General features: G+C 32.3%; 1 protein-coding gene and 1 long non-coding RNA gene across 2 annotated transcripts; both read left to right on the top strand.

The window, feature by feature from the left end:
* The first annotated feature begins 544 nt into the window (after window positions 1-544).
* LOC110800910 (protein SLENDER RICE1-LIKE 1) lies at window positions 545-2,353 on the top strand. Its single transcript, XM_056837071.1, has one exon. The coding sequence runs from the start codon at window positions 820-822 to the stop codon at window positions 2,206-2,208; it is 1,389 nt and encodes a 462-aa protein (XP_056693049.1). The 5' UTR covers window positions 545-819; the 3' UTR covers window positions 2,209-2,353.
* Window positions 2,354-4,553: 2,200 nt separating this feature from the next.
* Window positions 4,554-15,092, top strand: LOC130467939 (uncharacterized). The gene is made up of 2 exons (XR_008928029.1): window positions 4,554-4,667; window positions 14,698-15,092. It is a non-coding gene; the product is annotated as an uncharacterized lncRNA (long non-coding RNA).
* The last annotated feature ends 915 nt before the right edge of the window (window positions 15,093-16,007 follow it).

Here is a 16,007-nt window from a genome sequence, read left to right as displayed (position 1 = left end):
ATATATACCAAACAAGACAAATTCAAACCAGACCATAAAAATCAGACCAGAAAAAACAAAAGCACTAACAGAAAATATTTAAACCAGATCACGTCAGGAAAAAATCAGACCAACCATAAAGCTGAAAAGTTAACCAGACTAGGTGGAAAGTACAAAGGCGTTCAAGTGCTTGATCATGTGCGTAATGCATAAGGGAGATGATACACATACCCCAGGGGTATGTAGGACCCATATACCCTGGTCTTTTATTGGTCCAAAATAGCTTAAAAAAATTTCATTTTGGAGGAAGATGAGTTTTATTTGGGAGTGGGACCAATAATAAACAAATCAAAGAATAAGGTATGTAAGGACCCACATACCCCCGGAGTATGTGTAGCCTTTGCGCATAAGAAAGGATACGCGAAAGAGTAAAGATTTTACGTCAGGTGTAAGATGGACACTTTAATTGACTTCCAAAGTTAACCCTCACATTTACCGTACTTAAGTAGCCTTGGTTGCATTTCACATAGGTGTATATATATACGCAAGTGCCTAATCTTGATTTTTATCTCCCAATATCTCATTAATTCCCATAATCTCCATCTCTCCTTAGCGTACACTCTTTAACTCTCTCTCCTCACCACTTTTCACATATTTTGCGTCTTTCTCAACTTCTCACTTAATCATCCCACTAAAAATTACTTACTATAAATAGTAAGTGGTTATGCACTAATTTATTTAATAGAATATATGCTGATGAAGTCTCTCTACTGAAATTAATTTTTTTTTCTCCCATCCAACTAGCTAGCTAATCCAAACCATTATTTCTAAAAGTAGTAAATGGAGTCCTATATGGACGAGTTGCTCGGCGATGATGATCGGGTTATGCCGTGGGCTAATACCTTCGACCCCGAACTTGGATCAATACCTATTCTAAGGCCCAGGTCTGGCCCGGGTCTTACTTTTATTGATCCTGTTCCAAATGAGTTGATGAAGGTGATTGGTGACACGTGGACAGACCAATTTGGTGAGGAGCAACCAAGTGGGGACAGTCAATCACCGGTCTATGACGTGGAGGAGGACATGGGAATAAGGTTGGTCCATGCTTTGCTGACGTGTGCTGATTCAGTTCAACGTGGTGATTTCCGATTGGCGAATTCGCTTATCGGACAGATGAACAATGTGTTGTTGACACGTGTCAATACAGCTTGTGGAATTGGTAAGGTAGCCGGCTACTTCGTTGATGCTTTGAGCCGGCGCCTATACCAGTCGAACTTAAGAATGGGCCTAACCGGGCCAGGTTCAGTGTCGAATGAGGTACTCTATCATCACTTCTATGAGGCTTGTCCTTACCTTAAATTTGCGCACTTTACGGCAAACCAAGCCATATTGGAGGCATTTGAAGGCCAAGCTTATGTACACGTCATCGACTTCAGCTTAATGCACGGCTTGCAATGGCCAGCTCTCATCCAAGCCTTGGCCCTAAGGCCCGGAGGTCCACCGTCGTTGAGGCTAACGGCGATTAGCCCATCAATAACATCAAATGAACATGATTTCTTCCAGGAGACCGGGCTAAGGCTAGCCCAACTAGCCCGGTCCATTAATGTAAGGTTCTCATTTCAAGTCGTTACAACATCACAACTCGAGGTCATTAAGCCATGGATGTTCCAAACGAGTCCCGAAGAAGTCATAGCCGTCAATTCCATCTTACAACTCCATCGGCTACTCAACACAAACATAGACCCGGTTCTCGAGTCAATCAGAAGCCTAAACCCGAAAATATTTACCGTAGTAGAACAAGATACAAATCATAATCAACCTGAGTTCCTAATCAGGTTCACCGAAGCGTTACATTACTATTCATCCATGTTCGACTCATTAGAGGCTTGTCAGCTCGAAGCCTCTAAGTCGGTAGCAGAGAAGTACATGCAACGAGAGATATGTAACATAGTGTGTTGCGAAGGCTCGGCTAGGGTTGAACGACACGAGCCACTAGCCAAGTGGCGGTATCGATTGAGCCGAGCCGGTTTCAAGCCGTTACATATGGGGCATAACGCATTTAAACAAGCAACCATGTTACTAACATTGTGTTCAGGCCAAGGATATAGTGTGCAAGAGAGTGATGGATGCTTGAGTCTAGGGTGGCATAATCGCCCGTTAATTGCGGCTTCTGCTTGGCAAATGAGGAATGATAATGATGGATCAACATCTTCATCTTCGTCAGTTTGAGTTAATATAATTAAATCATCATTATGTACGTTTTTCTATCCAAAAAGATTAAATCTAGATTCATTTTTTTTACAATTAGTGTGAGAAAAATATCAAGAATATTTTATTGGTGTGCGAATAAAAAATAAACAATTACATCGGTGAACGTGAGAATGAAATTGCTTCATTTGAAAAAAAAGACTTTTTATTTATTTATTAAAGTATTATAATTTGTATACAACTATACAAGGATCGGAAGAGTATGATTCTATTCAACTTATATGACAGGCCTTAACTTGTCCAAACTTATATAATCTAAACTTATCTAAACTTATGAAACTGATAAAACCTAATTTGCCTGTTAAAACTGATATGACGACATTATTTTGACTTGATTATAACTTATTAATGTTAATAATAATAATAATAAATAATTGGACTTGATTGACCTGATGCAAGTATCCTACCCACCTACAAAAATCACGAGGAGAGTAGTTGATACATTATCAATTATTACCCATAACCCATTGTGGAATTTATAGCCTCCTCCGCGAGGATGTTCTATATATGTCGTAGGTGTTACGTTAAGTGGCGGATCTTGAACAGATTGACGAGTAGAGTCACTAGAACAATAAAAAAAGTATGTAATAAAATAATTATATTCTAATTTTAAGGGGGCCGGACTAAAAATATACTATAGATTTTTTTTGCCAGCTTTGAGGGCAGGCCCACCCAGACCAAATGAAGAACTAACATTGGCTACGCCACCTCGTATAATTGTTTGATTTTTTATTTTATTTTATTTTTAAAATTTTGGTATTTATTACCTTAAAAATACATCATTTTTGTATTTACTACCTTAAAACTTCCAAATTTTTATTATTTACTACCACTTCACAATTTTCTAATTCTAAAGTTAAGATATCTCTTTCGTTTCTTAATCGTTTAAAGGATTCAAAGTTCAATATTTTCCTTTTTTATAGGCATTTCATTGAGAACGGTATTTCAAAACAATTTGTTTGATAATTCATAAATATTTTAAAATTTAACAAATAATATTTAGTTTGCTTTACCTTTTACAAAATGAGAAGAATGAGTTTGAATCACTTAAAATGATTAAGAAACGAAAGAAATATCTCAATTTTGAAATGAGAAAACTGTAAGGTGGTAGTAAATACAAAATAATTGAAACTTTAAAGTAGTAATTTAAAATAAAATTTTCATAAGATAATAAATACAAAAGTGGTGTATTTTTAAGGTAGTAAATACCAAAAAAATCTTTATTTATTAATTAATTTATTATTATTATTTCAGTTGTTGGGGTTTCAACCCCAATTTTACAACAACAAAAAAATCTATACTATATATTAAAAGGCGTTTCTAAGGATGTTTATGTGACACGTGGCGCTCTGCCTAAGAATCATTCATTCCAAGTGATCTTCACATGCATAAAAAAATTTCAAATATGATTTGCATAAGGCTTGAACCTCCAACCTTGTGTTTAAACAATAAAGCTTTTACCATTAAGACATGGTATGTTTCATATCATCATTGTGAAAATAAAAATTAATAAGTACTCCATAAATGCAAATATTTTAATGTAGTAACCCGAGACATCGCCCGAGCCCAAAAACTAGTTAAGAGTTAATAGGTGAGTTGCCGATTGAATACTCGATAAGGAGTTATTCTCAATTAGAAAACCACTAATACCCGATCTGTTAATCCTTTAAAAAGGGAAGGATTCGTAAGTGCGAGCCTGCAAGACATATGCAAAGTTGCCATTTTTTCTACTAATTAATTATCAAATTAATGGAGATCGATTAAGTTCGTATTTGGTAGACGTCACTAACATTTTATATATAGAGTAATTAGGTGCTACTTCGTATATATTTAGAGAGTTGTAAGAATAGGATAATACTTGTATATGGGAAATTCGGTTTTATCTTCCAACCATTCTAAAAAATTTGCCAACTAACCTGATTAATTAAAATTTATTTACACTAATATAAATCTGGTCCATGCTAACTTAGCGTGGATCAGGGCAACGGAGTAATTTGTATGGGTAACATATGTAACTGTCACGTGACAGTTATTTTGTAATTTTAAATAGTAACTATATGCGTATTACAGTAACTATGTGTTTTAAAGAGTAACTATGTGCTTTGAAGAGTTTTAATGCGATTTGTGTCTAACCCACTTTATATACATTTTAAACTTTTTTATTTTTCAAAATTTCATATCTACAATCTGTTCATTCTCTTTCATTTTCTCTCTATGCTTTTCAAAATTTAGCCCAAATTTCTAGGTTTTGTTCGATTTTCTTCGTAATTATCTTATAATTCTTATGATTGGATCTATTAGATGAGGAAAAATTGGAGGAAGTAGTAGATCAAGGAGGAGGTTCGTCGTTGCCGAAATCGAATCGAAGAATTTGCGCTCGCCTACAAATCTTCGCAAGAATTTTTAGAGATCACATCTCGGTTTGTTGTTTTTTAAAGAATTTTAAGTCTATTTTTACTTAAAATTGAAAATATTTGTTGTTTTGAAGAAATTAATGTTTGTGTTTTACCGAAGTATCGTTTTCACTTCTCAAATTCGATCAGTGACTTCACGATTTTAAATAGTAACTATATGAGTAATACAGTAACTATATGGTTTAAAGAGGTACTATGTAATTTTAATGGTTACTATATGTGTACAATAGTTACTATATTATTTTAATGGTTACTATATGTGCACAACAATTACTATATGTGTACAATAGTTATTATTTTGTTGAGTGATTCGAAATGTTTGTTGTTTTGTTGAAATTAGGGTTAGTGTTTCACATAGTTAGTATATAAATGATATAGTCACCTTTAATTTATGTTGCGAAATAGTGTTTTTAATAGTCACTAGAATGTTCGTTGTGTTTATGTTAGTAGTAGTTTTTAGAGTAACTATATTTTTTTTAAAAATTATTATAACTTTAAAACAGTAACTATGTGTTTAAAATAGTCACTATATTTTTTAGAAAGGTATTATAAGTTTAAAACAGTAACTATGTGTTTAAGATAGTTATTATGTTATGAACAGTTTATAGTGACTTTTTGATAAATAATAGTTACTATACGATTACATTATGTACTATGTTATTTAGAGTATGTATTTGTCCGCTTCTTAGATAGTGACTATATGATTATAATGGTTACTATATGTGTTCAATAGTTACTATATGGTTTATATAGTTACTATATATTTGATATTTGTATAAGAAAATAATACGAAGTATCAATCACATGTTATTCCAGGTCCTAAAGTTGCACTATCTAGTGACGAATCTCCAAAAATACTTTACAATATCATTTTTATAAGAAGAAATAATGTCTTAAATTTAGAAAAAAGAGACAAAGGCTGTGAACTTTAAGAATTGATGCAGCAAAGCACAAGAGGTAGAAATAGTGTTTGTTGTTTGGGTGAAATTAGGGTTAGTGTTTCATATAGTTAGTATATAAATGATATAGTTACCTTTAATTTATGTTGCGAAATAATGTTTTTAATAGTCATTGGAATATTCGTTGTGTTTATGCTAGTAGTAGTTTTTAGAATAACTATATTTTTTAAAAAGTTACTATAATTTTAAAACAGTAACTATCTGTTTAAAATAGTTACTATATTTTTTAGAAAGTTATTATAAATTTAAAACAATAATTATGTGTTTAAGATAGTTACTATGTTAAGAACAGTTTATAGTGACTTTTTGATAAATAATAGTTACTATACGATTACATTATGTACTATGTTATTTCGAGTATATTTTTGTCTGCTTCTTAGATAGTGACTATATGATTATAATAGTTACTATATTTGTACAATAGTTACTATATTATAATAATAGTCACTATATGTTAAGCTAGTTGTTGTGTGATTATAATGGTTACTATATGGGTACAATAGTTACTATATTATTATATTAGTTACTATATGTTTGAAATAGGTACTATGTTTATTTTATCATGATTTGTTACCATATGTTTATTTTCTTCAATAGTTACTATATTATTTATATAGTTACTATATGTTTGAAATAGATATTATGTTTATTTTATCATGACTTGTTACCATATGTTTATTTTCTTTAATAGTTATTGTACGTTTTATATAGTTACTATTTTTGAAATAAGTACTATCACTAGAGGAAAAAACCTCAAGTGCGGGCTCATTTTAAGTGGTTTAGTGCGGGCTTTTACATGTGCAGCACATGGCCTGCCCGCACTTGGCATTTCTCAAGTGATGCCAATATATGAGCCCGCACAAAACTATTTTTGTGCTGCCAATTTAGAAAATGTGCCCGCACTTGACAACTTTGTGCTGCCAATTTTCGAATACGTGCCCGCACTTGACAAAGTTTGTGCTGCCAATTTTCGAATACGTGCCCGCACTTGACAAACTTTGTGCTGCCAATTTTTTAAATGTGCCCGCACTTGACAACTTTTGTGCTGCCAATTTTTAAAATGAGCCCGCACTTGATAAACTTTGTGCTGGCAATTTTGTAAATGAGCCCGCACTTGACAACTTTTGTGCTGCCAATTTTAGGAATGAGTCCGCACTTGTGATATATATATACGAGCCTATAAACGAGCCGTATTTGTTATATATCCTATTTTCCTGCCACATATTTTATATAATTGGACCACGCCACTAGTTAACCTCCATACATCATATAAAAAAGTACCCAATTATATAGATAATTAAATTGTACAATTGAAAACTCGATTACATAACAGTCATAAAAAACTAGCATCCGTAACCTAAAATTCATTACAAGGAAATATCAAAAACAATACTAAAATTCACTACAAGAAAATATCAAAGACAATCACTAGAAATGAAGTTTGCCAACTTTTCTCGAACTTCATTTATCTCTTCAATCGTGAAAGGCTCCTCCCTCGAATTTTTGAGTACCTTACGAAGATCGACAATAAAAAAAAAAATGTATACTTTAGTTAGTTATATTATAAATATTGTATAGTAAAATAAAGTAAGACTTAATTTGCTCATACCAATGAAATAAAGAATAAAATTGTCGTTTTCGATCCAAACTCATAACTAATGGACCTATATAGATATTCTAAACCTTTTACATGTTTAACATATTGTTTTTATGTTTATAAGTCTCATTATTACCTAATTTGGTCAAGTTATGCACAATTAAGGGTCGTTTGATCGTTATATGTAATAATTTTACTAACATTGTCGTTTTTGCTCCTAACTTTTAACTAATGAACCTAAAAAGGTATTCCAAACCATATAATTGTTTAAAATACTTGGTTTTATGTTTCTAAGTCTCATTCTTACCTAGTTTGGTCAAGTAATGCATATTTAAGGGTCGTTTGATCGTTATATGTCATATTTTGACTAAAATTGTCGTTTTCGCTCCTAACTCTTAACTAATGAACCTAAAAAGGTATTTGAAGCCATATACATGGTTAACATACTTTTTTTTATGTTTCTAAGTCTCATTCTTACCTATTTTGGTCAAGTTATGCACATTTAAGGGTCTTTTGATCCTTATATGTTATATTTTGACTAAAATTGTCGTTTTTGCTCCTAATTCTTAACTAATGGACCTAAAAATGTATTTTAAACCATATACATGTTTAACATGCTTGGTTTTATGTTTCTAAGTCTCATTCTTACCTAGTTTGGTCAAGTAATGCATATTTAAGGGTCGTTTGATCGTTATATGTCATATTTTGACTAAAATTGTCGTTTTCGCTCCTAACTCTTAACTAATGAACCTAAAAAGGTATTTGAAGCCATATACATGGTTAACATACTTGTTTTTATGTTTCTAAGTCTCATTCTTTCCTATTTTGGTCAAGTTATGCACATTTAAGGGTCTTTTGATCCTTATATGTTATATTTTGACTAAAATTATCGTTTTCGCTCCTAATTCTTAACTAATGGACCTAAAAAGGTATTTTAAACCATATACATGTTTAACATGCTTGGTTTTATGTTTCTAAGTCTCATTCTTACCTATTTTGGTCAAGTAATGCACATTTAAGGGTCGTTTGATCCTTATATGTCATATTTTGACTAAAATTATCGTTTTCGCTCCTAACTCTTAACTAATGAACCTAAAAAGGTATTCCAAACCATATAAATGTTTAACATATATGGTTTTAAGTTTCTAAGTCTAACTCTTACCTAGTTTGGTCAAGTTATGCACATTTAAGGGTCGTTTGATCGTTATATGTCATATTTTGACTAAAATTGTCGTTTTCTTTCCTAACTCTTAACTAATGAACCTAAAAAGGTATTTGAAACCATATACATGTTTCACATACTTGGTTTTATGTTTCTAAGTCTCATTCTTACTTAGTTTGGTCAAGTTATACACATGTAAGGGTCGTTTAATCGTTATATGTCATATTTTGACTAAAATTGTCGTTTTTGCTCCTAGCTCTTAACTAATGAATTTAAATAGATATTCTAAACCTTTTACATGTTTAATATACTTAGTTTTATGTTTATAATTCTCATTATTACCTAATTTGGTCAAGTTAGGGTCGTTTGATTGTTATATGTCATTATTTTGACTAAAATTGTCGTTTTCGCTCTTAACTCTTAACGAATGAATCTAAATAGATATTCTAAACCTTTTACCTAAATAGATATTGATAAATTCCATATACCTCATACATCTCTTGTAACTTATTCACGATGTCCCCATCTTCATATTTACCAAATAGCGAAGATGTCATGCAAACACCTATAGAACCCGTGAGAAAAAAGAGTAAGATGTTACCAACCAAAAGCAAAGTACATTAAAAAAACAGAAGTGTCAAGTTGGAACTTTTTCAATTTATTGAACATGCATGCTTTGCGCTTTACGAAATATGATAACTGGTTGGAAACATCTACCTTGCATAATATTGTATGCATCTTGACTTGTAAGATCCAATGTTATTGATCATAAACTTCACATTAGGCTCATCATTTACTCAATGACCATCTCAAACCTACTCGTTTTAAACTAATTTCGGTCATAATTTTCAACTAATGAAATTAAATAAGTATTTTAAACCTTTTACATGTCAAATATAGTTATTTTTATGTTCAAATACTCATTCTCACCTACTTTGGTCATGTTATGCACATTTAAGGCTCGTTTGTTCATTATAGTTCATATTTTAACTAAAATGACTTATTTTGCTCCTAAGTTTCAACTAATGAATTTAAATAAGTATTTGAAACCATTTTAAAATATACTTAGTTTTAATTTTAAAATACTCATTCTCCTACTTTGGTCAAGTTATACACATTTAAGGCTTATTTGATCATTATAGGCCATATTTTGACTAAAATGACTTATTTTAGTCCCAACTTTGAACTAATGAACCTAAATAAGTATTAAAAACCATTTACAAGTTTATTAGGCTTATTTTAAAGTTTCTAAGCCTAAATCTCACCTACTTTGGGCAAGTTATTCACATTTTAGGCTAGTTTGTTTATTATAGGTCGTATTTGACTAAAATGGCTTATTTCGCTCCCAATTTTGAACTAATGAATATAAATAAGAATTTTAAACCCTTTACATGTTTATTAGACTTACTTTAATGTTTCTAAGATTCATTCTCACCTACTTGGGTCAAGTTATACACCTTTAAGGCTCGTTTGATCATTATAGATCACATTTTGACTAAAATGATTTATTTCGGTCCTAATTTTCAACTAATGAACTTAAATAAGTATTTTAAACCTTTTACATGTCAAATATACTTAGTTTTAATTTCAAATACTAATTCTCACCTAATTTAGTCAAGTTATACACATTTAAGGCTCGTTTGATCATTATAGGCGACATTTTGCCTAAAATGGTTTATTTTGGTATCAACTTTAAACTAGTGAACTTAAATAAGTATTTAAAATGTTTTACATGCTTAATACACTTAGTTTTTTTTGTTTGAAAGACTCATTATCACCTACTTTGGTCATGTTATGTACATTTAAGACTCGTTTATTCGTTATAGTTAGACTAAAATGGCTTATTTCGTTCCTAACTTTCAACTAATGAACTTAAATAAGTATTTTAAACCTTTTACATGTTCATTAGACTTTTTTTAATATTTCAAAGACTCATTCTCAAATATAACTTGCAACTAAGGCAAAAGCCGACAATTGGTGAAAATCGGCAACCTGGCTGAATCGCAAAGCAAACACCAACAATCAAATTGAATGAGCAAAAGTCCATTCAGGCATAAAATCACATTTATTTGTCATTGGAACATGGAATTTCCATTACCCCTATAGTGCTAAATTCCAAATTAATAATAGTAATTAGATTAATAACATGGTTACTTAAGAGCCACAAACTAAGCAATGCACAACGGCAACCTCAATTTACATGATTCACGGTAATAATTCCTTAAGCCACCAATGCAACTCGGTGCCTATTTGACACATAAATAGTAAGCAATGGTCAACAAATGTTTTCATGTACAATCCCGAAAAAAAATATACATCAACAGCAAGTCAGTAAGAGATTAACACACTCCCGGAGCATATATTTCTCGACTACTACTGAATATTCTATTGTTACTCACATACTGAGTGTTAATTATGCATCCATTTCAAAGTATAATTGCTAAATGCAGAAGAAAAAATCTATCAAATGCCAAAAAGTCAATAACTAATTAAAATTACCTCTCAACTTTGTCACTCCAAGAGCCAAAGACGGTGATGTAGAGCAGATGCAGAACCCATCTGATTGTATGCGTTAGCATTAAACGTGGTCACTCGACTCATTCAAAGAGACAAAAATGTTGTTGTAGCTGTTAGGTTATGATACATATGACAATTCATAAATCATGCGGAAAAACCATAAAGCCAGGAAAACATATTATTTACACATAATCATTTAGCATAGTTTGGATGCATACTCTTTGTTGCGTGCCCTCCCTAGCTGCGCCCGAACCGAACAAGAACAAGTCTTTAGGACTCCAAGTGTCGTCCCTCCGTAGATAGTCCACAGCACGTCCGGATCCGCCTTAAGATTGACCAACTAGAATCGCCCTTAAGTATCTACTTATTTTCGGCTAAGTGGGCAAGAGTTATGGCTGATTTTGTGCTTAAAAATTCTAGCTTTGAATACTTGAAAACTTATGTATAAACAATGACCCTAGGCCCTTATTTATAGAGGTATGGAAAGAGAATTGGAATCCTATTAGGATACTAATTTATTTAATTAGAATCCTGCTAGGACTCTATTTAAATAAACTTTATCTAATAGGTTTAGGATTTAATCTTTTATTGAATCCCGATAGCTTTAGGATTCGCACACGAGCATCGCACGAGCACCGTACACCCGCGCAGGCCTTGCAGCCCACGCTGAGCGCACAACGCTCGGCCCATGCTTTTGTCCGCGCGCGCCCATGGCTTCGGCTGGGCCTGGCTTGCGCTGGGCCTCGTCGAGGCTTTGGCGTGTGTTGGTGATGCGTGTGGCTTGCTGGGCGATGGTCTGGCTTCGTGCTGGGCCTTCGTCTAGCGAGCCTCGTCCGATGCTAATTCGTACGATACGCTTTCGATTAAATTCCCGATTCCGGAATTTATTTCCGATACGAACAATATTTAATATTTCCGATTCCGGAATTAATTTCCGTTTCGAACAAATATTTAATATTTCCGTTTCCGGAATTATTTTCCGATTCCGATAATATTTCCGTTTCTGACAATATTTCCGTTTCCGGCAATATTTCCGATTCCGGCAATATTTCCATTTCCGATAATATTTTCCGATACGTACCATGTTTCCGTTTCCGGCAACATCTACGACTTGGATAATATTTATATTTCCGATACGATCCATATTTCCGTTTCCGGCAATATCATCATTTCCGGAGTATTCATTTCTTGCTTGTGACGATCTTAGCTCCCACTGAAACCAAGATCCGTCGATTCCGAATATCCATAGATGGAGTATTTAATGCCATTAAATACTTGATCCGTTTACGTACTATTTGTGTGACCCTACGGGTTCAGTCAAGAGTAAGCTGTGGATTAATATCATTAATTCCACTTGAACTGAAGCGGCCTCTAGCTAGGCATTCAGCTCACTTGATCTCACTGAATTATTAACTTGTTAATTAATACTGAACCGCATTTATTAGACTTAACATTGAATGCATACTTGGACCAAGGGCATTATTTCCTTCAGTAGCAGCTGATGCAGACCCCACCCGATTAAACCCAACACACTTCAGCCCTAAACACCCACACCAGTTGCATAAAGTGATGCACAACAGCAGCAACAACAGTTCAGATTAGAGTGCGTACAGTATGAAGCAGCAGTAAACAATAACAGCAGTAAGCAGAGCAGTAAATAACATCACTAGTCCGGACAGAAACTAGTGTAAAATAGTTAGAAGCGTCCCCAAAATAAAATTTAAAGACGCATATGGGGTTTGAATTGAAATATTACTCTTAAGTATAAAATCATGACAACTGACAATCATAATATGGCACTAGAAAAAATGGACAAGTTCAGCTGGGAAGATGAAATTCCAAATTGATTTTGATTCGTGTCCCTTGCATTTACCAGAGTATACAAGTCGCCCCTTGAACACATAATGACATCAAAGCTAAACATAGGCCATTAACCATATTACTAAATGAGAGTAAATACTTGCAGACTGTTAATCACCTATTACAGAAAATCTTTCAACTAACTATTAGTATTAGATTGCAATCTTATTTCTCAGGCCAAGGTCACAATCAACATCACAGAGTTTCATTGCCTCCCTCCAACTTAGACTACCTATCATAATTACAATCACAATTTGTTTTCCTTAACAAATGAACTTTCTTCTTCCTAAGAATGAATCACTTCAATTGGGGAAACCTGCTAGGAGTATTACACTGCCAATTAAGTTCAACGAGCATTTTAATTGCTACTCCATAAATAATTATTCATAATTTAATGTGAAGTAAATTACAATCAGCTAATTTTCAAGAAAGAAAAGATAATTAAATTGAAACACAGCATAATTCTGCACAAATAATTATAAGAAATTAAAAAAAATAAAAACCCAATTCTTTATATTTGGTACTGAATAAGAAATTTCAGTTCTTTAGAACAATAGAAATTCGATTGATAATTTATTGAATAATTAAGCAGAAATTAGTGAATTTGATAACTGGGAAATCTACAGATGAATTGGAATTGAATTCTACAGATGAATTGAAACTAAAACGTAGGTTAAATCACAAAGAGAGATAGAGGAATTACATGGGCAACTTAATTCACCTGAATAGTTGAACGATTTCTTCAAATTAGGGTGACTCGAATCTTCTGGTCTATTCTTCATCTCTGCCTAGTTGGTGGTGGATTCAGGACCACCGTTGGCGGCGGCGGTACAGACTGGAGACGAGGGAGAGCGAAGTGACTGGAGACGAGGGAGATCGCAAAGACAAGTGAGATGGAGGGTGGAGCTACTGCAACAATCAACCCCCCAACATCAATGAGAAACTACGCAATGGCGGAGAGATTCGGCGGTGAAGAAGAAACGGCGACCGCATAGGAGAGAGAAAACGAAGGTGAAGAGGGAGAAAATTGGGGAGAGCGAAAATGAAGCTTCGTTAATTTTAGATTTTTTTTTTTTAATTGTATATTTAGAAAAGTTTTGTGCGGCACTTGTGAAATGAGCCCGCACTTGAGTTTTAAAGCCCGCACTTAAACTCAAGTGCTGCCACTTTTCTAAAATGACCCGCACTTGTGAAAATGTTTTGTTTTAGTGATCACAAGTGCTGCCAATTTACTATATGAGCCGCACTTGAAGGGAAGCACATGTCGATTTTTCTACTAATGTATGTTAGTTTATTATGTTATGGGCATGTTTTTATGTTATTCTATATTTTTAATGATATAGTTACTGTATTATGGATAGAGTTACTATATTATTATCACATCAACTATGTCTGCAACTCTGTGACTAAATGAACATCAATAATATTTATAGGTATTATATCTTGTATTATAGTAACTATATGTTTGGTATAGTTTTTTGTGTATATTATAATGTTCTTTTTATGTTCTTTGTTGTCTTCTATGTTATTAGTAATAAGAGTTACTATGTTATGATCACAACAACTATATGATCATAACAATAACTATATCTACAACCTTGCTCGTATATGACTATCATTAATATTAAGAGTTACTATATCATGTATAATAATAACTATATATTTTTAATAGTTATTATCTTATCATTATGTTCTTTTAATGATCTTTCTTTGTACTCCATGTTATTATTAATAAAAGTGACTATATTATTTTGACAGTAACTATATGACTATAACAATAACAATAACTATATATGCAATTCTGCAAGTATTTTACCATCGTTAATTGTAAGAGTTACTATATGATGCATAATAGAAACTACACGTTTTACATAGTTACTATGTTATTTTTTCATATTTAAATGTTAAATTATTAACTTAGTTTAAATATTATTGATTCAGAAATACAAAGATGATGCACCCAAAATTGAAATCGTGCAAAGAATAAATTCTGCAAGGAAAACAAAAGCAGGAGGAGAAGAAGAAAATCCTGACAACAATGGAAACCAAGAACGTGGTAGAGGAAGCACATGATGTGTTGGTGGAAAAAAGAGACGTGGTCCACGTGGACGTGTCGATTAGTATTTTTTAGTTCAAAAAACATTTGAGTTTAACATGGTTTATTTAATAGATGCAAAGAATTAGAATGTCGTAGCTAAAACAACTAACCAAGTAGTTAATGTTTTCTTTATTATTGTTCAAGAGTTATAATTACTGTTACTTTTGATATAGTTACTCTTTTATATTTCAGTAATTATGTGATATATAATAGAAAAAATTACTATATGACCTCTAAACCATCTATGTCATATTGTTTATTTTTATAATATAGTAATTGTTTTACAGCTAAAGTTATTTTTCTATATAATATAGTTAATCTTTGGATAGAATAATTGTTCTCATCGAAATTACTATATTATTATTATTATTTATTTCATAGTTACTATTCTGAAAATATAGTTACTTTACAGAACCTATAGTTTCTATAATTTACTCTTTTTGTCCGCAAGAATGAATATATAGTAATAATTATTTTACAGTTAAAATTACTTTTCTATATGATATAGTTACTCTTTGGATAGAATAGTTATTCTTATCATTATTATTTCATAGTTATTATTCTGGAGATATAGTTACTTTACAGAACCTACAGTTTCTATAATTACTCACTGTTAAAATTACATAATTACCCTGGTCCATGGTAATCTTATGGTGGACCGGGTCCATGCAAGTGGAATTGATTAAAATTTGACAATTCATTTTCCTCTACCGAAGGATTAAATATGAGAATATGAGATGGTTGCATATACGTACTATATATTTGAGACTAACTAAAATCTTACATGATTAAAATTTTCTTTATATATAAATTACTGAAGGTCAGAGTAGAGAGATTATATCAAAATGCAAATTAATTGTGTAGAGCTAAGCATGTGAGAAATACTTCGTATATTTTAGGCTTTGAATTGCTTGCCTTTGTTATTGATATTGTGAAGTATATATATTACTTAGGGTTTCCTAGTTTAGGAAACAATCCTAATTACCATAAAACTCTCACAAGATATTCTCAAAATATATTCCCATAATATTTTCCATACATATCTTAACACCCCCTTCAAGTTGGAGCAGGGAAGTGATAAATCCAAGGAAAATTTTACTTCTTCCAAGGAAATCCACATTTTTTTAAAGGTGATTTCCTTGGAAGAAGTGAA

The sequence above is a fragment of the Spinacia oleracea genome, chromosome 2, assembly GCF_020520425.1.
Source record: "Spinacia oleracea cultivar Varoflay chromosome 2, BTI_SOV_V1, whole genome shotgun sequence".
In the NCBI taxonomy this organism is placed as follows: Eukaryota; Viridiplantae; Streptophyta; class Magnoliopsida; order Caryophyllales; family Amaranthaceae; genus Spinacia; species Spinacia oleracea.
Note: the sequence above shows the minus strand (reverse complement) of the source record. Positions and strands in the feature narration are given on the sequence as shown.

Coding starts and splice junctions, on each gene's coding strand:
- LOC110800910 (XM_056837071.1), top strand. CDS start 820: ATGGAGTCCTATATGGACGAGTTGCTCGGCGATGATGATCGGGTTATG.